This window comes from Letharia columbiana, assembly GCF_014066305.1.
Source record: "Letharia columbiana isolate WasteWater2 chromosome Unknown Sc0000012_s1, whole genome shotgun sequence".
In the NCBI taxonomy this organism is placed as follows: Eukaryota; Fungi; Ascomycota; class Lecanoromycetes; order Lecanorales; family Parmeliaceae; genus Letharia; species Letharia columbiana.
In genome coordinates this window covers 203,331-225,520 of record NW_023501051.1, presented here as the reverse complement: position 1 = coordinate 225,520, position 22,190 = coordinate 203,331, and the positions used below count along the sequence as shown (strand labels likewise).

The following is a 22,190-nucleotide window of genomic DNA, read 5'->3' as shown; positions in this document are numbered from 1 at the left end:
GTGCCTCGACAATTGCTTCCCTCAAATCTCCATGCAACTTCTTCACTCAGGATGTATGTCGCTATGAGGCGCAGGCGAAGCGGCTCACCCTTCTGTATCTGGTCCTTCACTCAAAAGAGACGCCTCAAACACGACTCAGGCGGGTGGTCTGCGGGATGAAACAGGTCCGGATTGATCAGAGCATGAGAGGGTGAGTGTGCCTCTTTTTCCAGACTTCCTGTTCCCAGGCCAAGAGTTTATCAGTCCGGGCTATTCCAGGCTTCTACCTCTAGTCTGCTGGCTGCCGCGGAGACCAATGCACGAGAACATAGAAATTGACTCGGCATTTTGAGAAGATTGAAGTGAACACGCCTCGAAGTACATAACCTAAGAATAATTGGCCTGGTGCGCTTAAGAACCCAACATGCAATGTATCACGCTCACGCAAATGCTGTGCCTCCCTCCCAAGAAAATACTCGCATGCGAAGAACACAGAATGCTGCCCCCAACTCCTCGCTCTGGGCTCTGCTATGTATAGACATGCCCAACATCATCCTCACTTCTCCTCTCATTTCATCCACGATAACTTTAGAACTTCTCCATAAAGTTCTTCCTCACCGTCCACATTCGTGCCCTCTTGCCAAAAATATACATCGGCACTGTTGTTGTCAAGCAAGCCAGCTGAATGCCGCCGATCGCAACAAACGTGTTCTTCATCCCGTCGGCATCCAGCCAACGATTGAAAAACAAGGAGAAGACCAGGCCGTGGAAGATGTCTAAAATAACAATGTTAGCACAAGCGCTGAATGCTGTCCACCGGAGATACGCAACTTACTCTTCGAAAAATTGAGAGTGACCAGAGCCTCACCGGCGTATTGGCGATAGCTGTCCACCGCAAAAGTGATAGAAGTGGTACTACCCAGCGCGCACCCAAAGCTGATGATGCCAAAGAACACAGTCGGCACGATCCAGTTGTCTCTCTCCTGAGCACTCCACCCGTAACCCATCAGGCCAATACAGGTCGCAATTGTCACTGGAATCGCCATGACCAGTCGAAACTCGGGCTCATAGACACCGCCATTGCGTCGACTCATGTAGCGCACAATGAGATCGCTCACTTTACCCGCCACAGCGGTCCCCAACACGCCGCCTATGAAGGGGGAAACGTAAACTAACCCGGCCTGAAGCGGAGTAAAGTTGTAGGTTGCCTTGTTCTCGAATATCGTAGAGACCGATTCGGAGAGGACGATCAGCCAGCCAATGCTCAGTGAGTATACCAAAGTACTCCACAGAATGGATGGGTACGCGAAAAGAATGAAAGGGCGAATTGCGACCTTCAACCAATTCTCGTGTCGGAGCTTGCCATTCCACGGCTTGAGAGTCTGCGCGTACGTCTTGGCTGGCTGAGTTCGGAGGTACGTGGTGTATCGTTGAGGTCCACGTACCGAGGACCCCACACTGGTTGCCGCTGTCTCACGATTCGTCCCGGTCGAGCCTGGCGTTTCGGGAATGACTTCAGATCCCTCGTGCTCATTCTTCAAATAATCGGTACCTGGCTTCTCAGTGGCGACGTAGAACGGAGAGTTGAAGTTGTGAAGACCAGGCGTTTGGGGCCCTTCGCCTCTAGGCTCAATCCTTGCCGCAAATTTGTGACTCGCTGGTGACAAAGATCGAGGGACTTCTTCACCAGCGTACTGGGCGCCCTCGGCCTGATCATCTTTTCGAGAAGTTCGCCCGTCCTCGTCTCCTTGAGGTTTTGACTCCGGGACCAAGACTGCGTCATCCTTCTCCGACGAATCTTCGCTCTCTTTTTGAGCTTGATCGGCAAATCCAACGTGCTGTGCGTTCCTTTGCTGCCTTCTTTCGGCGATCGTTGCGCGGCCGGATCCTGCGGCGGATGCTGAGTTGCCAATGGCGAGTCTTCTCATATCCGACGGCCCGTCGCCACCAGCAGACAGCCCACCTTTCTCGTCCTGCGCGTTACTCGTATGGTGGAAAATTCTCGATAAACCTGCTAGGCCTGGTCTGAGGGTTCTTGAACGTGGCCGCGGTGTCCGATCCCAGAAGGTCTCCGGCACAAACAAGAACATGAGCACAAAGCAAAATCCAACGACCATGGCGACTATCCTAGTATCTGTCAGCTTTTTGGACCTTCTTTGGCTGAGACCATGGATTGCTTACCAGAAAACCCAGCGCCAAGACAAGCCTTGGATGATAGCCGCACTAACTAGTGGTATTAGATTCTTGCCACTCAAGAGGAGCAATGTGTATATCCCAAGTCGATAGGCCCGCTCGTGTAGGTAGAAAATCTCAGCAATGGTAGCCGATGGAAGACATTCGACTGGGCTTACTGCTAGCCCCATGAATACCCTAGCGACGACTAGCGATGCGTAGTTTGGTGATACTGCGCACCAAACCGCGCTCACGATGAACAAGACGATGCCCACGAGGTAGACCGGGCGTTTGCCAAACAGGATCGCCGTAGGCGAGAAAACTACCGAGCCCACACCTAGCCCCATCATGTACAGACCAGTGGTAAGGGCGACCTGTGGAATAGAGACGTCGTATGTAGCTGCAACCTCTTTGAAGCCAGCGGCGAGGACCGGTGTCATACCGCCGCCAAGCATGCAGTAGAAGCCAAGAGAAAGCAGAGCAACATCTCGTCTCCAGCTCGGCCAATTCAGAGGATCGTTCATTGATTCCTCGGGCTGCGGTTCTAGTATGATTTTGCCATCTTTGGTCTTTTTCTTCTCCTCCACAGAATGGCCTGAAAGTTGCCTGCGGGAGGAGGGTCTTGCGCTTCCAGATCCTGAGCTCGGAGGAAATGGCGAAGGTAAAGAGGAGGCGGATGTTCTCGCTGGTGCGTTGCGCAGACCCAAAGGCTCGTTGTGCTTGGTATTGGACATGAGGAGAATGGAGCCTGGAGAAGCATTGGGTCAGCCTACTGCCAGCCGCGGATAAACCTACGGTCCATGGCGAATTCCCTGATGTTGTTGCGCAACAGGCTACGCGCAGTGGACCTGGGTAGCATTGCGCTCAAAACGTACCTGGCACCTCATCGGTTTGTCTGTCGTTGAGGACCCCCATGCTCCATTTCTCTGGCTTGCCCTTGTTTCCATCCTCTTGATCAACCGAGCTCCCGGAGCTCGCCGGTTCTTGGCCGCCCAACATTCGCTTCCAAAATGGAGTTTTGGCCTCGGCCTGATCACCTGGGACGGACTCTGATGGTCGGAGAGAGAGACCGCTCAGCTGCTCCTTTGACGCCATGATCGGTATGTAGCCTCGAGACTAAGGAGGAGGGCGAGCTGAGTGGAAGGAAAGATTGGGAGCTGTAGGAGAGGGTGCTTGAGGAAGGCTTTGGGAGATGTTCAATGCAGGGGGCAGTCCAGCTGCCTCTCAAAGCATCTAGAGCCAATGTAGGCTTTCGGAAGAGCGGTTGTAGGTGATGAGTAAAAATAAATATTGGGGACAAAGAATGTTATTATTATGTAGATATGGTCGAAGGAAGATTGTGACTAGGGTGACCGTCATGGGGGGATCCAACCATGGTTGGGAGTCCAGTGTTGGCAGGCGCAATGGACACGGGGAGGGAGAGGCATGTTATAACGCTGACAGAGAAGACGCCAGATCCCACGTATGAATTGCTCTATTCAAGTCACAAGGTTCAATGGGAGGGCGCATTTTAATTTTGGAAGGATGCTTGGCGGTCAGAGAAAGAGACCCCGCTGTTGGCGGCACCAGCGCCAAAACCCCCACTCATGTCAACCAAGTCGAACGTCTTGCTGCCTTTGTCCCAATTATCTTCTGAGTAACAATTAAGGACTCCTGTAAGAATCATAGTAATCATCAAAGATCTCCAATTGATCCCAAAGGAACGAAGTGCATTTCGCTTACCTACCCCACAATATGGGACCAACGGCCGACTGCCCAGCTGACCAGGAGCACACGGCATGCTGCGGCCGAAACATACGGAATCCCGTAGCGAATTGGATTGGATGTTTTGCCTCCGAACCGGAACTACAGAACCAATGAATCAATGATTCTACTTTATGATTTAATGCATCATCATCATCATCATCTGGCTTTATTGGCCTAGTGGGCGCCAGTGATGTCGCATGTTTGTCTCATCAGAAATAACTCCGCTAAGCAACCATACTGCTGCCGTGTACCTTTCCAATCTACGCACCGGACCACCATCTTTGCCTTACTTGCTACAGTGACAAAGAGAAATCTATCTGTCTCTGTGCTTCTTTCGACGAGTCTATCATGTTACTGGTATTGCTGCTACGCTTCCTTGTCTTCCAAGAGCTTCCCAGAGAAACACCAGAAGTCTGGAAAATCATTTTGCATAAGACAAGACATTCACTACATAGTGACCATACAGCCCTATCGTAGACAGAATTAGAGGAGATATTCCTTTTCACTAAGAGCACTTTTCATGTCACCTTCACTGAGCCTTGGCATGTCTTTCTTCATCCGTGCGCACGGGTTGCACAAGCCAGCTGGGGATAGCCCGCCCCTCTGGGACTTCACTATTCCCTCTCTGCTTGTCTTCCTTTTCCATCAATCCCGATCATCTTCACTAACTACTTGAGAATGAGCATTCCAACAGCCATCCCTATCTGACCAGCCATAGTTGCGGACATGGTCACCAACACCATATACTCTGACTCCCAAATAGTAGTCGTCGACATAGGGTCCGTCCCTGCCACTGCGTCATGGCTCGAGCAGACAACCTATCTCATCGACCAATCAGGATACACCACAGCTGTACTGGCTCAGACGAATCAACCTACAAGCGGTGTGACCCTTGCACCGGTGCCTTACACTGCCCAAGCACCGATAGCTCTACCTTCTATGACAGCGGACGACCTTCCCGTGGGATGGGCGTATAAAGGGTGCTACATCGACTATTCCGAAGCACGCGTGCTTCCTATTGAGCAACCTGCAAACTCAAATCTTACTATCCAGTCATGCGTCAGGTCTTGCTCTCAGATTGGCTACTCTGTTTCAGGCTTGGAATTCCGCCACCAGTGTTTTTGCGGAAATGTTATCTACAATGGCGGTACTCTCGCACCATTCGACTCTGACTGCAACTTGCCTTGTAGTGGCAATCAGGCCCAGTACTGCGGTGCTACCAACAGAATAAGCATATACTCGAACGGAACGCTGACGACATATCAACCGGCAGCAGTGCAGACTCCTAGATCCACAACGACCGCCCCTACTATAGCACCATCTCCCATCGGTGCTACATCCCAGACGTCAAAACCAGCTGTCACTGTTGCCGCTGCTGTGGTTGGGGCGGTGGCAGGAATTGCTATCACCGTAGCGCTGGTCTATTACTTTCGTAGGTGGATCAGGAGGAATCGTCTCCGAACGGAGTTTCTACTGCCAACACCCCAAAGGACTGCACAGGCATGGCCACCTGCCGACGGCGTTCCATCTTGGGAGGAGTTCGTCAAAGAAACTGAGGAGTACTACGCGAGATTTACTGAGAGCACTATGCTCTCTAGTAAGGGCGACGGCTCCGGACTTGGCCTTAAGAGTATCCCGGCTGGCTATCGTCCCAGTACCCCAGAGCTGTGGAAAATATACGAGCAATTGCGGCGCAAGAACCAAGAACCGTTCCGAACTGGTTTAGGATCTACCGACACCTCTCTTGCGTCGCCAGCAAGCTACTCGCCACCTCCAGAAGCACCCGCCCGAGCACACCGGGGTCAGCCTACGTCTATCCTGAAGCGTCCCGCAGTCACGGGAACCGCGAACATGGCCCATGGCATGTTTGAAAAGGAGGACGAGCACGGTCCGAGGGCTGTTCCTGTCACAAGGAACCTAGCACTAGCCAAGAAAGGCGTCAGGTTCGGGGTAAACCAGATCCGTGAATTTGGCAGGTCGCCGTTCATCGGTCATGGGAGCGATACTTGAACCGTATCACCGCTATTTGCTTTGTTGCGTGCCTGTGCAGGAGTAGAGAAGCTTTAGAGTCGATGATTATTCTCAGGATCTGGAATGTGCTTGAGAATCGGAAGGGGGCGTCGAGACTTGGGTTGTCTTGCTATTGCAATGGTTGTGTGGAGGAAGGCGCTGGGTTTTAATGTATATAGAGTCTTACCAGAGACTATGTGAAGGAGAGTCGGACCATGTATCTAGAGTCACGTGTAAATATGGAATAAATTGAAACTCAGTGCTGAATCTCAGACAATTCTGAGTCTCAGCCCTCAGAGTACACATGTTGTCACTTTTGCATACGTTTGTGGCTATTGATCAGAACATTAGTGACTGTTCCTATCCAAGAGTACTAAAAGAAGACTACTTTTCGATTCCCACCTCACATGTAAGAGAACGGATAGGGAGTCATGAATAGAGGGATAATTTGGCAGGCAAAAACTGTCAGATTCCGATCCAGGTCCCACAGTGCAATCCGCAGGCATGGTCTCCGAATGATTATTCGCGAATAGGAATCACTATACTTTGTTGCCGCAGTGGTACTTCATATCCTCGAGGTTCCCTCTATCCATGTCTTCTGACTCATTCTCTCACCTGGAATCCTCGCTGGGTTAATCTTCTCCTTTATGCACAACTTCTCCTCTATCCTCTTACGGGAGGCTGTCAATTGTGGACAGAGTTTGGATATTTGGAGCGGCGTGCGGTATGCTTTAGGCATTTGGAGCCGGCCGGACTTGGTTACGTCGTCTTCAACTCTTGGTATTTAGTGGCGTCTAAGATGTCGATCAAAGGAGGGTTAGCTATGATTGAGCTATGAGTAGTCTATATATTCGTGAGGTGAAAGTAGCATCTGGACGGAGCGCCAAGGATTGTTACTTGAGACTGGCCTTTCCCTTGCATATTCTATCTAACAACAATATCAGGATCCATCCCAACAGGGTCACGCAGCATGGATTGGGAGAACAGCACAGTGTCGTTCAATATGAGATAAGGAGTTCATCAATTTCATTCATGAAATTATAATCGAGAACTCTGCGTCTGTGCTGCCAAATTTCCAGGATCGACCAGCAACGAAGATGACCGAGCAAGTGTTAGACGACCTCAAATCACATTTCCCAGAGACCGCTCAAGAATTCCCGACATATCACGACTTAGACCTGATCGATAGACTTCCCATCCTTCTTGACGACGATTTTTCTTCCACGTCATCTATCTAAGTTCATGCAACGGGCAATTCAGCAAGGTTCTCGCTTCACAGGAAAAACCCTCCCGATTCTTGCATCACTACTTCCCAACCAACCACATGATACACTGCGATAGAACACCGTCATCCTATGGGTGCTCGACAACGAATGACTATATTATCCCGTCGAGTGCAATCATCGTACATCTTTTGTAGGCAACTTTGACTACCATGACTTAGCATGCGCTGCCATGTGATTGGAACTGAGAATGCCAAGTGTACATACACAAGCGAAAACGCCAAGCTTTCCGATCATATTTGCACACGCTAAATAGCCGCGGGTATGACTGCAATAAGCGACATAGCGCCTTCGAACGCCAGCTTAAAAAGTCGTGACTTTTCCAGCCAAGTCAGGGATCATCTCAGCTGGGATTGTTCCAATTGAAATGCCTTTGGCCTCTACCAGGGCATGCGGGTGATTTAGACATTCCACCGCCCATCAAGTCGCATCCATCTTGCTGTCTTTGACTCAGCATAACGCACAAGAAGCATAAGCATGAGTGCTTTTGACTCTTAAGCCTCGTCTTCAAGACTGATATAGACGACGCACAAACTTGGTCTCTTCCACTCTGACCATGTCTTTATCGCCTCAAGCAAGAAGTGATGGTCATGACTATTCTGCATCAGAACCGGTACAGGCAGCCATTCCAGCTTAGCAACCAACCTCTTTGAGCCGATGCTTTCACCAATAGCCTCGAGTCTTTCGAGCGTGCCAGCACGAAAGTTCACAAAGTCCTGCGCCTCAGCAAGACCCATGATGCGTCCGGCAGATCGGTTGTAGTCTCCTGGAGGCCGAACGAGGAAGATAATTCGCGAGAACATTGGTTCGGGGAAAGCGATGGGGGGATATGTTAAAGATGTGAAGAAGTTCTGGGGCGAAAAATCTGGATGAGGGTCCTGGAATGGTCTATCGGCCTGGGTTGGATGGGGTTTGGGACTCCGGTTTGCGGTAATAGCGTTGAAGTCCGATGCTTGTAGCGTAGGCGCCGGACTGAAAATTGCGCAGCTGCTGGAATTGCTGGAACTATGTGGGGCGCCAGACTTTGATTGAAGCCCGTTGCTTCCTCATCGTGGCTCGAACTTTCTGGAAAAGCCGCGCGTTCGCTAGCTTCATCGCTTGCTTCTGAGGTCTATTCCCAAACCTTCTCGTCAGTCCATGCGATACAAACCATTCTGAGCCTCAGATCGTGCGGGAATATCACCTTTTCGACGTCTTGCGTGCTAGATACGGGGCCCTCGTTCGTAACGCCTTGAGCTTGATTGTCGTCGTTGGGGTTACCGTCCAGAAGACTTTTTGCCCCATTATGTTTCTTGTTTGAGTCGGCGCGATCTAGCTTATTCCGTACGAGTTGCTCAACCCAAGAGGCCATGCTGGTAAATGATGAGCGATCGCGTGCTTTCGTACTATTCATGACTCCGGATGAGTACGTACATTGACTTCTCGGTGGGATACGTTGGTGCGTTAGGGAAGAGGCTGCCACGGTTCTTGAGTGTCCAGAGATCGCCGTACTTGTCTACCCACTCAATTGTTCCGTCCTCGATCCGTTCGTTCAGGCTCTTGGCATGACCATTAGCACGATCTTCTTCTTCGATGGAGTCTATAAGCCCAGCGATGGTAAATAGGGTTCAGCCCTACCGGCCTCACCACACGAACCACCAAAACAACGCGTCTATCAGACATCGGATGAAAGCCAAATAGCCTAGAAAACTAATAAAAATGCCTCGCAATAAGGTGTCAAATGATCTGATCACGTGAAAAAGGATCCAAAGCCTACGACAGTCCCAAAGGACGTCCCCACAGCCATAGTCAAAGATCAGGAAGCCACTATTGGAATTATCTATTAACACCGTCAGAATACCAGATAAGGGTTAAAGAAAACGGCCCCAGCAGACCCCAAGAGGTGTATATGGCTGTAAGCTATGTGGAATAGCGATCTTTAATCAGATTGCTTATTTGAAGGAGCATTTGAAGGCCATACCATGTAAATAGATTTTTGGTGGTTGGTGCCAAGACATTTTACCTGCAAGTCGCCAGACGATGGGATAAGCCCAGCGATGTGTCCATAAACTGTCTTCGCCAAAGCTGTCCATCGACACTTGGTCGGTTTGGGACCCGGCGCAAGCAAACCGAGTCCTCGCAGGCACTCGGTGATCGGTATTCCCGCAGGCATGGTGCCGACCTGTCAGATTTAATTGGATTTGATGACCATGTGTGGGTCGTTACCTGGCGATGGTATGAAGTTCGGCATTTGGCGTCTGCGGCGTTGAGCAGGTGGATGACCTTTCGACGACAAGTTGCCGCTAACCTTTTTCAGGTTTTGTCCAAAGATTGAACACAAAAGGCGGCCCGCTAATAAAAATATGTGCTGGGGCGCGGGGCTACCCAGTAGTGGAAAACTTGCCGAGGATGTGAGAAGACTGAGAAGACTGAGAAGATTACTACTGCATAGTACCAATTCTATTAAGGGGAGACCCCCTAAACCCCCCTACCCTCCGGGGGCTCTCCGAGGGCTCCTGCCGGAGGGGCCGTCCTCGCAAGCTCGAAATTATTTACATAAAGCCCATTTTGAGATCGGTATCGGGTTGTCCGCTTCGTCAAGATCATAACTATAATCCCTCTAAAGAAATTCCTTACAACGATCATTAATTATAAACCGAAGTTGCTTATAAATAGTCTTAAGATCTCCACGCCGAATCGCCGTACATAACAAAGTCTCAAGTTCATCCTTAATTTAAGGCTAACCGACCGCTATACACTTAGCTTTCATAACGTAAAATACGTAATCTAAGGCGTCTTATAATTCGGTACTAATAGGCCCTTGTAAGAATCGCTCTTCTTGAAGACGTATTCAATATACGAGATCATCACATAAATCCTCGGCAACCTCTCGTTGAAGATGAAAATGACTTATTTCGGCTTTTCCGTAAACGCGTTTCAGAGCGCCGAGACCTTGATTTTTCCGTAGATGTGTATTGTAAATATCGAATGTAGGGCGTTTGATATCGGGGTCTGGAGTATTGGGCTTGAAGATATCCATTTGCGTCTCGATAATACGCATAGAATTGATGCCTTCGAGAGTAGTTTGGGGAAGATTTTGAGGTGTCGTAGGCTGAGGTTGAGATTGTAATGCGATATCGCACGAAGGTAATCGACGTTGCTATCGACTTTGAGCTTTTCTCTGAGATCGTAGCTGATTTTGAGAGTGTAACTATGAGAGAGCGCGCTCGGTATTTTATTATTGATAATTCTTTTAATACCGATTTGCAGTACGTCGAGCTGTAGAGGATGCGAGGCCAAAATCTAAAATTGATTAAGATATATTAAGGATAGAGATAGAGATAGAGAGAAATGGAGAAAATCAGAGAAAATTTTAATGTTCTTAGTTAAGACCTACTAAATCCTTAGTTACTTCCTAATAAGGTAAGAGTTTCCCAGAATAGTCTTATAGCGAGGCTTGGCACAGAAGTGATTTTATTCTTGAGCCAGGAGAAAGCAAGCTTTCCAATCAGGTTAGCGGAGTTTTCTGGTACTTGGACCTCGCAAACATTGAGATTCGTACCAACCGGTCTTTTCTCTAGCGTGGTCTTTTTTTAAAGTGTAGTCTTTTCTTTAGCGTGGTCTTTTTTTAAAGTGTAGTCTTTTCTCTAGCGTGGTCTTTTTTTAAAGTGTAGTCTTTTGTTTAGCGTGGTCTTTTGCTTAGCGTGGTCTTTTCTTGTATGAGGTTCAATGATTGCGAGGTCAAATTACCGCTTTCACTACTTTCATCAATGACTGTCGCTAATAGAATCCGTTTACTTTAGACAATCCTTTTTTTGTAGCTGTCCTTCTCGAGACGTCAACAACAGCAGGATGCCTCATGTAGAGTCGTGGCCAAGATCAGGGTGGAGTATTCTCCAGCTCAGTACAGGACAGCTCGATTGCTAGTAACTATAGAGCTTCAAACGATTACAATGCCGATCTGCTGTGACGCTATCTGATGTCTGAAATCGAGTGAGCCTATATTGAACCTTGTGCTCAAGATTGTCTCGAGAAATTCAATTCTTCCGTAGCAAAGGTATCGAGACGGTCAGAATTCGATCGTAAAGCACGTATCCTACGGTCCCAGATCGCTTTTCCGCATTTTCTCTATTTACTTCAAGGCAGGGTACAGAAGCCGTTATGGATGACTTCGACTTCTAGCAACGGCAGTCCAATCCCGTCACCACGAGCTTCTTTCGATGCCAACATACACATTGCACAAGCCGTATGCTTCCTTCCAACCGATCCAATACTTGACGTCCATCAGCATGGCACGATGCCTAGACTCGCCGCTCACTGCAGACCGTTTCGATATCCCCCTCTTGTGAAAAAGGATGTCCTGAGTACGTGCGTTCTCGCCTTTAATTTCGAGCTTGCCAAAGACCACTGCGCGGAAACGAGCATGATTCTAAAAATTCTTGTAGAGTGATCGGTATCATGTGTGCTTTGTCAATCGGACATACATAGACGCAAGTGCACCGTTGCCCCCAAGACTCCTTCCATCAAGCTCTCCAGTCCGGGGGCACCTGTCTCCAAAGCGCCGCGGCCATCAGTCCTCCGCCTTGCCTGGTTCTTTTTTCTATTGCTCGCCTTCTTCTTTGTCCTCTTTCTCGTCCTCAAGAGTGACAAGTATGTGGCAAGACGTATTCCCATTTGTCTTTTGCCATTCTGGCCAGAATTTGACTACCATGAGCAGGTGATAGTGGTCCTCATTAGTGTCCGCATATACAGGTACAGGAAGCCACTGTAAGTACTCCAGTCAGAAAGCTCATTTTCAAGCTCGAGAACCGAGTCAGAAGACAGCTGCAGGAGTTGATGTACCCCAGCAACGTGTCTTGCGGTTCACATCAACGTAGGGAGGGAAGAGGTGATTGGGGAAGTTGCTTACTGGAACACGGGCAACGATTTCCCGTAAGCCGACCTGCTCGCCCTGAAACCCCAGTCGACCACGTACGCCAGTGCGGAATGTCACGGCAATTTGTGCTTCAGCCAGGCCCATGATGAAGCTGGGACCTTTGCGATTGCCAGAGGGGGTTACTATGAAGAAGATGCGATCGGAAAGCTCGGGAGGGAAGATCACCTGCGGGTGTTCTAGTGTTGCGCAGCTGGAGCTCGGAGATGGTGGAATGGTTGTGGTAGGAGTAAAAAACGTCTGAGTGCCTGTGTTCACGGAGCGTGGAAGATCTTGTGTTGAAGGCGAATCGGATGCGGTTGGGCTCGGAGAGAGTCCCGAAGAGCGGCGAAGACTATCGTCATCCTCAGAATGAGAAGCCCGAGACTCAGGCTAAGAACGTCAGCAGGAGACCTTTTTAGTCGACATACGGCCTCATAGACTCACATTTGGCACCGGAGGACGAGCAATCTCTTTCCGCAGTAGGGCCATTGCATGGTCGCTAGTTGGACCCGCGATCCTGTACATGAGAGTTGGACTTACGCCTCGGTTGTAAACAGGAGAAGTAGGAGAAATTGCATAATCGGGCGTTTGTTCGGTAGCCCAGTACAGCGATGTCGGGATTATGCCTCCATTGGCAGCAAGAGAAGTGGTGTCGGGACCAGTTATTTGGTAAAGGGAGCTTGGATGTATGCTAGGATTGGCAGCAGGGGATGTAGGAGGTACCGCAGGACCGACAGCAGCAAAGGTAGGAGACCCATCAGGAGCGCTCGAAGGCACCAATTCTGTGTCCTGCATGTGTTCTGCTTTGGCGTGATTATAGGCTGCCTCATGGCTCCCGAAGTGTCTGCCACAGCCAAAGCACACGGAATATTTACCGTCTCCGCTGCCTTCGCGTTCTTCTTGGCCGGGAGTGTCTGTGTTTGGGCTGGCCTCCACTTTTATAGCAGGAGTAAAAGGCGTGGTCGTTTCTGGAGCAGACGCCGGAGTGGCAGCAGGAGAATTTGAAACGGTGGGCGATTCAATCTCCTCGTGAAGGACGTGTGCTGTCAGCGCGGCATGAGAGTTTGCTTTGGAACGACTCCAGAAATGTTTACCACAGTCGTCGCAGACGATGGAGTATTGCACTTCATCGACTTTTGAATCCGCTGTTTGTGTGTTGAGGCTGGTCTCAAGCGCTGCGCGAGGAGTGGAAACCGCGTTGGAACCACTGTGAGATGGGCTTCCAAGTCCTGGAAGCCAGTCCATGTGATCTTTTGACCACATTGGTGCGAGAGTAGGCAAGATGGATGGAGAGAATGATGTACTTTCGTGACATGAAGTTGGTTACTGAGAAGCTTCATAGTGGCTAGGTCCCGCAAGCTCAACACATCTTTAAAGTGAGGCATATGGGTGTTGACGCTGAACCTGTCATGTACATGAGAAGAGTCAATTCGTACAAAAGCGTCCTGCTCCTTCAGTGAAGTGAGCCCGGATCATGGAGCACAGGAACAATTGTCATAGAGGCAAAAATGCCGTTCTCACCTGTTCTTCCAAGTACTTGGACGGGACAAAAACTGTCAAAAGCCAGAATGAATCCGCACTGTATTCAACAAAGCCTTCCTGTCTCCCAAATGGTACTACCGAGGCGACGAAATGATCACCTTGATCCCAATATACCTGGTTAGTCTTATTCCATCGTATCCCCGGAGCCGGAACTCTCATACTGCAAGAGACCGGCGCTGGCTATGAACCGAGGTAGGATCGACAGGAACCTCGAGTTGAAAGTCGTTATGTATGTCCTCTACCCGTCAAGCAGAATGTGCAATCACTTGAGAAAGCTCCCGCCGACGACCACAACGATGCCTGGTGCCTAATCGCCCAGACAATCTGCCTTCGGGCTCCCCCTTATCCACAGAATGCTGCTAGCGAAAGATCCTTCTTCATCTGGCGTCCAAACTATCCAACTCGAAGGACATATTGAGTCCTAAGACTAGCATTGCCAATAATATACAAATGTCTTTTTCTTCTCAATGCCCGCTCGTTGCCAAGAAATTTCGTCTTGGTAAACGAAATTGTATACTAATGAATTATTATATGGTTACCTGAAGCCGTATCACAAAGAAAGAGAAAATTGCGCGGAAGAGAAGAAAGCAAGTCATGACACAAAACTTCGAGATCAATTTATTGATGTCTCAAGCTTAGGTCGTCCAGATCTCCAGATAAAAGCGGTACCCACTGAACGTTTGGAATTACAACCTTTACCTGAGAAATTTGATCAAAAATGTGGATTTCATTGTGCCTCAGATTCAAGACTCAGCCAACACGTCGGATGACGTGGAGCGCCTCAAGATACAAGATACCCTTCCGCAGCTTTTGTTGCATCTCGAAACCCCCTATCGATACCTCGATGAGAACGCTCAGCTCTGAGAGTAATAATCTGTGCCTGTATATATTGACTCTCTATCAGTTATCTTTCATGTCCACTTCTGATCACATCTGGTCTTTGGCAGAATCTTGAAATGGTGATCGCCGTTGTCGCAGCCGATCTAGGATTGTTCAGTATGCTGGCAACCAAGAACAATGGTCCTTTGAGCATCGAAGACCTATCGAAAGAGGCCGGTGCAGCTCCGGAATTATTATGTATGTTCATTTGCGAATGATGAATTAGTCATCATATCACACTCAATGATACCAAACCATATATCAAAGGCAGAATTCTCCGTTACATGGCCGGAGTAGACCAGATCACCGAAGTTGATCAAGATCAATTCGCAGCGAGCAAGCTTACACATCTAATTGGGAGACCTCAGATAGAACATGGCATCTACCGCGCGTGAGTTGAAAGCATAGTCTGATAGCCACTAGGTGCATGATTAACATGACTTCTTGCAAACATACAGATTCAATGTCAACGATTCTGCCCTCCATGAGCTTCCAAATTCTCTCGAGGAAACAGAGTACAAGCAATCACCAGCCTCACAAAAACCCCCTTTCGGAAAGCCTTGAATACCGACCTTCCGTACTTTGAAAGGCTGCAAAGACAACCGAAAGGGTTCACTTCTTTTCAAAACGTCATGACCGCCATGCAGAGCAGCGAATGGGTCCCGGGATTTGATCTCTTCGACAGCGAGACCATGAAGATCCCCGCAGGGACTCCACAACCATCGGAAAAGTCGTTCTTTGTGGATTTTGGTGGTGGCTGGGGCGTTGATCGTCTCCAGCTACTACAGAAGTAGCCGAGATTGCACGGACAACTTGTTCTGGACGATCTACCGGACACGGTTGAGTAGGTGCTGCCAATTGACAGTATAATCGTTCTATCACAGGACAACCCCAAGGAACAAGCGGTTCAAGGTACGCTCTTGGTTCGACACATCTATTCAGCCAGTGAGTAGGTTCCTGTGGAATTGACCTGGGTTTTTAACATTTAGGTGCCAAATTCTTACTACCTGCGGAAAGTGCGGCATAACTGGAACGACGTGAGCTGTGTCAAAATCCTGCAACAGCTTGTCGTCCGCACTGACGAGCGATTCCCGGATCTTGATCGACGAGTACGTGGTACCAGAGGTTGGGGCGCATTGGCACGTTGCCACGTTCGATCTCGTCATAATGACCTTGTTTGCGGAAAGGAGCTGACGAGAAAGGAATGAAACCAACTTGCTGAACAAGCTGGGTTACGTATATCATATCCATACTTACAACATGTCATTCCATTCTTCTGTCATCGTTCTGGGACGGGCGTAGGGGAGAAACCTGGCCATCGAGGTTCTGTGGCTATGAGTTACATCAGGGGTCTCTCCTCTATTTAACAGGGCATAACATTGTTGTCTTCGACCATTGTCGTAGTTCCTTCTACTCTTGACGATGCTAAGAGCCACATGTACACAACGTTATATTAACAACACGTACAATAGATACATATTTGCCTGCGTAACAGCGTGTTTCCCATACAATGAACACGAACAGGTACTGGCCTGTTGCCAACGAGAAGGATGCACCGCTGGTCACGGCAACAAGGATATGAAAGAGCACGAGGAGGAACGACGTTAAATTCATCGAACGATGAATGCCTCGGCACGTACCCCGAGCAGGTCTGCGAGGAAAGCTTATGTGAGGACCAGCAAACAGCGGATCAGTGAGGGCGTTCCGGCTCGAAGGCCAGCTTGTTAGACGGTGGAGCTTTGGAAGCTAACACAGAAGACTGGCAACGTAACGTAAATTAGCGGGACGAGGATGCCGGCTCGGGTCCACGGGCCTTGGAACGGAAACAGAAGAGAAAGGCTCGCAAGATCAGAACATGAGAGATAGGAAAGATTGGAGCAAGAAATGCTGAAGCAGACAGGATAAAAGTGGAAGCAAAATAGACTAAATCCAAGAGAGGGAGAGGCCAAAGCTGGGAAGACAGAAGCTCGATGCTTTTCCGCGGACTTTCTCTACGGACTTTCTTACGACCACGACATTTGTTGTGAGTCCTGATGACGCCTTTCATACATGTCTCCTGTCATCAGACTTACAAATTTTCTTGGTGGAGCAATGACACTGACTTTATGAACTCGAACCCACAAAGGCAGCAGAGTACTCTACGGTGGATAATTATTTTTTCACAGGAAGTGCGCTTGAAGACACCATGCCGCCTCCAAAAGGGACACCGAACATTCTAGAGGGACCTGGTCGCTACATTTCTTTCTCTCTCTTGCGACGTTCTTTGTCCACTGATAGTTCGACATAGGGGAGGATTACGACGTGACCGTTCACGTACACAATGACACCTACCCGGCGATTGATCCTACCAAAGCCGACCTGTCCGGCAAGGTTGTCTTCATCAGCGGCGGATCCAGAGGTCTCGGCCGCGCGATGGCGCTGGCTTTCACGAAGGCGGGCGCTTCATCCATCGCCGTTGGAGCCCGGTCTGACCTGTCGTCCCTAGCGAACGACATCCGGTTGGCCGCCGTATCTGCCAATCGAGGTCCTCCCAAGTTCCTTCCGGTCCAGCTTGACGTGGCGGATCGGCAGAGTGTTGAACAGGCAGCGAGTACCGTCGAACGCGAGTTTGGCCACTGCGACGTGGTGGTGAGCAACGCGGGCATTCTGGGCAAATTCGGTCTGGTGGTAGACTCAGATCCCGATGAATGGCGGCGGGTCCTGGACGTGAATCTCTACGGGCCGTATCTCGTCTCGCGCTCCTTTCTGCCCTTGCTGCTGAAAGCGGGAGGCCCTAAGTACCTGATCCACGTCACTAGTGTCGCCGCGCATCTGGTGAACCCGATGTTGAGCGCATATCAAACGTCCAAAGTGGGCGTGATGAGATTTGCCCAGCTCCTGAATGCCGAGTACGCCGCAGAGGGAGTCATCTGTTTCTCCATCCACCCCGGCAACTGTCCGACGGACATCATGGGAGGGCCGGAAAATTTGAATGAACAAGAAAAACTAGGTAGTTTTGCCTCATTGTTCGTGATGAGGACTTTGGTTCTAATCCTGCTCAAGTCTTCACGGAGACCCCTGACATCAGCGCGGATACTCTTGTCTACCTCACCTCGGAGCGACGAGACTGGCTGCGAGGAAGATACATCAACTGCACGTGGGATATGCTCGAACTCGAGGCCAAGAAGGATAATATTGTGGGTAAAGATCTGTTGAAGGTCCGACTGGTCTACTGAGACCAGATTCCCTGGATGCTCGACATTGCTCAATTTTGGCAAGTCTCTGTGAAAAAGAGCAGCGGATGGTTGCGTAGAGAGAGACTCCTCGTAGGAGCGTGAAAGACTGGCTGTGTTCACAACCGTCCACATGCTTTTCCGTGTAGAGAAGGGGAAGGATCGCAATATGAGGCATACTAGCGGCTCCGGAATCTAATTAAAGAATCCAGTCACGGGGAAGAGTAGACGAAGAGGTTTTGATATTGAACAATCTCAGACTCAATCCCTTGATCCAGGCTCCAGGCTTCAGTCTTCGAAGTTTCTTATTGCAGTGCTCAAAATTCCCTCACCCACCCTTTCCAGATATTCTCAGAAAGGCCTCCTGCAGAAGGGGGTTCATGAAATTTCGGCTCGGAAACATAATATTCCGGCCCACCACCACCACCAACCCTATTGGGACTAAAATAGTTCCAAAGTCATGCTATTGCCAGGAATATGTCTGATTGGATCTGCTGAATCCAAGATCTCTCTGGACAAGGCAGACTGTGGGAGGAACTCATCCAAGGAAGCATGACATTCAAGTTTCCAGACACCAATCCGGCTGTTCTAAGCCTCGCAAAGCCTTGATCAACGGTAGCGCGACATGTTGACGGGCTGGGCCTGGCATCCGGGACATTTTATGTTCTATGTTCCAATCAAAAATTCCCCGAAGGATCAAACCACCCGCAACAAAAGCTTCAAACAGAACCAACTAGTGTTGCGGTACCTCCGTAAGCATTGAGCAGAAACGCTACTGCCTGCGGCTGACACAGCAGTCAAGAATTATCCCCGCAGATGGCCATGTGACAAGTCAAAGCTGCCTAGGCCCGTGGGAGGAGATTTGACGGCTCCAAGGGATCACGACACACGATGCCAGCGCGTCGCACCCTTGGAAGCTTTTCATGGAGGATTATATCTTGTAGTCTTTTGCATTCAAACTCTGCAGCAGAAAATCCTTAGTACTAACTCACCCATTGATTGTTTACTTTACCTACCCGCTCTCGCAATTCTCTCCACGGCAGGGCCTCCCGTAACCGTTTCATAGTACTAGCGCTCGACCCACCTTGCACATCCTGCTGACGTGTCCCTGCAGGCTTCGCACATGCCTTGTCGCCCAGTACGTCAGAGGAAGCTCAGTGGAGCTATATACTGCTGCCAAGCCACTACTAGGGTTATGGAATCAAGGAAGCGTAACAAGATTCCCTTCGTGTTTGTAGGATTGATGAGACTAACCACCAGCAAAGTCTCGACTCACCAATGGGGGCACCACCGCGCGCGCAGCCCCAAATTTTGGTCAAGCATCATTCAGCCCTAGGAGATGCAGATAGACCCTGGCAAGATTATTGAAACCGGCCAATCTGCGGAGAGCTTCCAATGTTTCCTGGAGCTGTAGGCCGTAGGATCGGTTCACGCTTCTGTGTTTCATGAAGAATTCTGCACACACAAAAAGGCAGACCGGGACGAACGGATGAGCCTGCGAACCGAAAGTCAATGGTTGAAGCCCGAAAAAACGCTGCACGGGAGGGCTAGGATTTACTTGGAAATGGTTCAGCTGCGCCAGCATTTTTGGTGAGGTGACTTGTCTCCTCCGCCGCTGTGAGCGACTGCTGCTCGTATTGAGCCATCATACCCTGGTTTTCATCTTTGTCCAAGACTACGGGTTCAATGATCTTGTAGAGATAGAGAACTGTGGCTTGAGCAAGGAGGTTTGCAAATATCAGTACGGCATCTACAGACTCGGACGTGGAAGGACAGCTGAGGGACAGGACTTGGAATTCTTGCTGCCAGGATGGTATTGAGCCACTGATGGCGGTCGAGGGAGTCCTGCGTCGACGCTCCATAAACTCGCTCAACGGTCATTCGTTGCTTGTGGGATACACTGCGTCCGCAAATGGTGGCCAGAATGATGCATTCCGTAAAAGGGGGGACACTGTCTTGGTTGATGCCACCCATGAATTCACACAGAAAACCCATCAGAGCTGGCTCGCCGCTTTGGAATTTGGCTTCGGGAGTGGGAAGCCGAGTGCAAATCTGATCGAATACTACTTAGCACCATTTGTATGGAATCACTTCTTGCTCACCTCTAATTCATTCAACGTCAGCGGCAATCCATAGTTGAAGCTGACAACCCTGTCCATGGTGTAGGCTACCCAGAACGTCCTTCGACTTTCCTCGGGTTTGACATGGTCCGTGGGGGCGCAGGACTGTCGAGCCATAGCATAGCTTGGACTGTCAATTTCAAAAAGACATAGCATCTGGACGAGGCGAAATGCTCTCCCTGCACTCATCAAGCCTCTTTGATGGTTGTTGTGCATGAACTCAAACATTGCCAATAGAATCCATGCCTGGATGTGCTCCAAAAAGATCAGCTCGGTTTTATCACTGTCCGACTCGAACGCTTCCAACATGTTTCTGGTCTCTCGGTAGAGATTGTCTTGGATGTTTCGAAATTGCGTCGAAAATGATGCTGCCATGGTCCACATGGCATACTGAAGACAAACACGGGCTGGGCTATTCGTCGATTGCTTGGACCAGGATACGTAGCGACGTTAATGAATCATCGATGCAAAAATATACACCCTATCAAAGAATAATTGATCGCTACATGGAATGGATCAGTTGCCGACCAAGAAGATATTTGAGATTTACGTACAGATCAACTTTCACCAAGTCCGACAAATAAACATTTGGGGGAGTTCCTCCTTTCTCCATTGGAGACATCCCGGGAGAAGATAAACCATAACGGCGGTTCTCAGTACCCAACGAAGTGGACGGGAGATCCTGAGGCCAGAGAGATACTTCGCTGGACATCAAATTGTCCATAAATACAGTTTCTGACGGGCTGCTGCATGCTTGATTCGCTAAGGGTTCCTTTTGCAGCTGCTCCGGAAAATTGTCCACCGCCGCTGGGACGGGCGACGGACTGTTGTATGCTTTGTTCGCTGCGGGCCTCTTTTGCAGCCGCTCTACACGATCATCCAACGCCGCTGGATGTGTTCATCATCAGCTTCGGTTCCTAGAATGGGGCTCAGTTGTGTTACCTATTTGATTACGCAAAGCTTTCAGGTGACCTTTCTTCGGACCCCTTGGGGGACGAGATATTCGAAAATTGCATTCAATGTCGGATTCCGTACAGTTACCACATTGGGGTTCCTGTCTATCGCATCGTAGCTTGCGTCTCCTGCACTCCTCACACGCTGAACCGGGCAGCTGCCGCGGAGCTTGAGTGTCGGAGCTTGGTGAAAACATTCTGTGCTTAGTGTCTTCAATTTGACGAGATCCTGTCGCTACAGTGACCTGGAGGTATTGGACGAGGTCTCAAATTGTTTGATGGATTCTCGTGGTATAATGATATCTCCGAAGAGTGGAACCTGGGGTTGTAAGCAGAAATTGACTGAGCATTAATGTAAGGCCCTGCAGGAAAGGCTGGATAAGCAGGCCAAGAACCAAGAATTCAGAGAGAAGGCTCAACATGAGTGTTGCATCTCACTGGGGGAGGATCCTTCCGCCTGGACGCTAATTTAATCCTATGAACATAATGGATGCCGATGGAGATCCACCATGTTGATTGGGCAAAACCACTTATCTATCTACGGGCATGGGTTTTGGTGGGACATTCTATTAGCATTCATTCTGGCAATCAGCATCCAGATCGGCAGTCAGCATCCTTTCGGGCAGGTGAAGCCGTTTCCCGTAGAGGTGTCTTAAATCACAGCAATTTTGACGTACATCCATATCTTGTTCGGCGACTAATTATCAGTAATTTGATGTGTAATTCCTTCTCTGCTGCCACATCGTTATCACAATCACGATAAAAACTGTTGATTACTTCGATACTTCTGTTATCATTAGACAGCGATGCGACTGTTTGTATATTTGATTGAAAGTCAGAAGAGGCTCAAGAGGGGTTTGAGGACTGTCAACTCCAGAGTAGATGGCTCTGAAGTGAGGCCGAAGGAAGCTTAGAAGAATGCTTCGTAGGGGGTCGTTCCGAGCCGAAACTTGCCCAAGTGATGAGCATTACGGTCCGGTCAATATCATGACTCTCCACGGACATCCATTCTGTCCATGGGAGCCGGAGTCATGTTGGGGATATGCAACATAAGCGGATTACCATCGCCACGGCCCAGGACTTTTAGAATAGGAGGTTGATGACGACGATGGGATTTAGGTCCGACCCGGGCGTCCGCAACTGTGTGGACAGATAGATAGGTCGGAAGAAAGGCCCGAACGAATGGACTGTTACACCTCAAGGCATCTCGTCGAGAAGGAGATGGAATCATGACTAATGGTTACCTTAGGTCAATGCTACCAGGGATCATTAGGCATCATTAGAACCGTCAGGATCCGTGAGGTAAAGACTGATAGATCCTACGGGAACTCCCACAGTCATCTTCGACCGGACATTTAGAAACGTCCTTTCACCAAGCGGTGGGACTCCTAGGTCTTGAA

General features: G+C 49.5%; 8 protein-coding genes across 8 annotated transcripts; 3 read left to right on the top strand and 5 right to left on the bottom strand.

The window, feature by feature from the left end:
* Positions 1-567: 567 nt before the first annotated feature.
* Positions 568-3,246, bottom strand: HO173_004883 (uncharacterized protein; the record flags this gene model as incomplete). The annotated part of the gene is made up of 4 exons (XM_037306801.1): positions 568-755; positions 815-2,106; positions 2,161-2,899; positions 3,027-3,246. The coding sequence occupies 4 exons, from the start codon at positions 3,244-3,246 to the stop codon at positions 568-570; spliced, it is 2,439 nt and encodes an 812-aa protein (XP_037166336.1).
* Positions 3,247-3,885: 639 nt separating this feature from the next.
* HO173_004882 (uncharacterized protein) lies at positions 3,886-5,907 on the top strand (the record flags this gene model as incomplete). The annotated part of the gene is made up of 2 exons (XM_037306800.1): positions 3,886-3,976; positions 4,664-5,907. 2 exons carry the CDS (start codon positions 3,886-3,888, stop codon positions 5,905-5,907), a joined length of 1,335 nt encoding a protein of 444 aa, XP_037166335.1.
* Positions 5,908-7,684: 1,777 nt separating this feature from the next.
* Positions 7,685-8,583, bottom strand: HO173_004881 (uncharacterized protein; the record flags this gene model as incomplete). The annotated part of the gene is made up of 3 exons (XM_037306799.1): positions 7,685-8,068; positions 8,164-8,301; positions 8,374-8,583. The coding sequence occupies 3 exons, from the start codon at positions 8,581-8,583 to the stop codon at positions 7,685-7,687; spliced, it is 732 nt and encodes a 243-aa protein (XP_037166334.1).
* Positions 8,584-11,769: 3,186 nt separating this feature from the next.
* On the bottom strand, positions 11,770-13,347 carry HO173_004880 (uncharacterized protein; the record flags this gene model as incomplete). Its single annotated transcript, XM_037306798.1, has 3 exons — positions 11,770-11,934; positions 12,079-12,474; positions 12,529-13,347. The coding sequence occupies 3 exons, from the start codon at positions 13,345-13,347 to the stop codon at positions 11,770-11,772; spliced, it is 1,380 nt and encodes a 459-aa protein (XP_037166333.1).
* A 1,790-nt stretch (positions 13,348-15,137) lies between these two features.
* HO173_004879 (uncharacterized protein) lies at positions 15,138-15,299 on the top strand (the record flags this gene model as incomplete). The annotated part of the gene is made up of 1 exon (XM_037306797.1): positions 15,138-15,299. One exon carries the CDS (start codon positions 15,138-15,140, stop codon positions 15,297-15,299), a length of 162 nt encoding a protein of 53 aa, XP_037166332.1.
* Positions 15,300-15,552: 253 nt separating this feature from the next.
* Positions 15,553-15,756, bottom strand: HO173_004878 (uncharacterized protein; the record flags this gene model as incomplete). Its single annotated transcript, XM_037306796.1, has 1 exon — positions 15,553-15,756. One exon carries the CDS (start codon positions 15,754-15,756, stop codon positions 15,553-15,555), a length of 204 nt encoding a protein of 67 aa, XP_037166331.1.
* Positions 15,757-16,690: 934 nt separating this feature from the next.
* On the top strand, positions 16,691-17,720 carry HO173_004877 (uncharacterized protein; the record flags this gene model as incomplete). The annotated part of the gene is made up of 3 exons (XM_037306795.1): positions 16,691-16,733; positions 16,793-17,494; positions 17,548-17,720. 3 exons carry the CDS (start codon positions 16,691-16,693, stop codon positions 17,718-17,720), a joined length of 918 nt encoding a protein of 305 aa, XP_037166330.1.
* Positions 17,721-19,078: 1,358 nt separating this feature from the next.
* Positions 19,079-20,221, bottom strand: HO173_004876 (uncharacterized protein; the record flags this gene model as incomplete). Its single annotated transcript, XM_037306794.1, has 4 exons — positions 19,079-19,212; positions 19,276-19,425; positions 19,472-19,769; positions 19,820-20,221. 4 exons carry the CDS (start codon positions 20,219-20,221, stop codon positions 19,079-19,081), a joined length of 984 nt encoding a protein of 327 aa, XP_037166329.1.
* Positions 20,222-22,190: the final 1,969 nt, after the last annotated feature.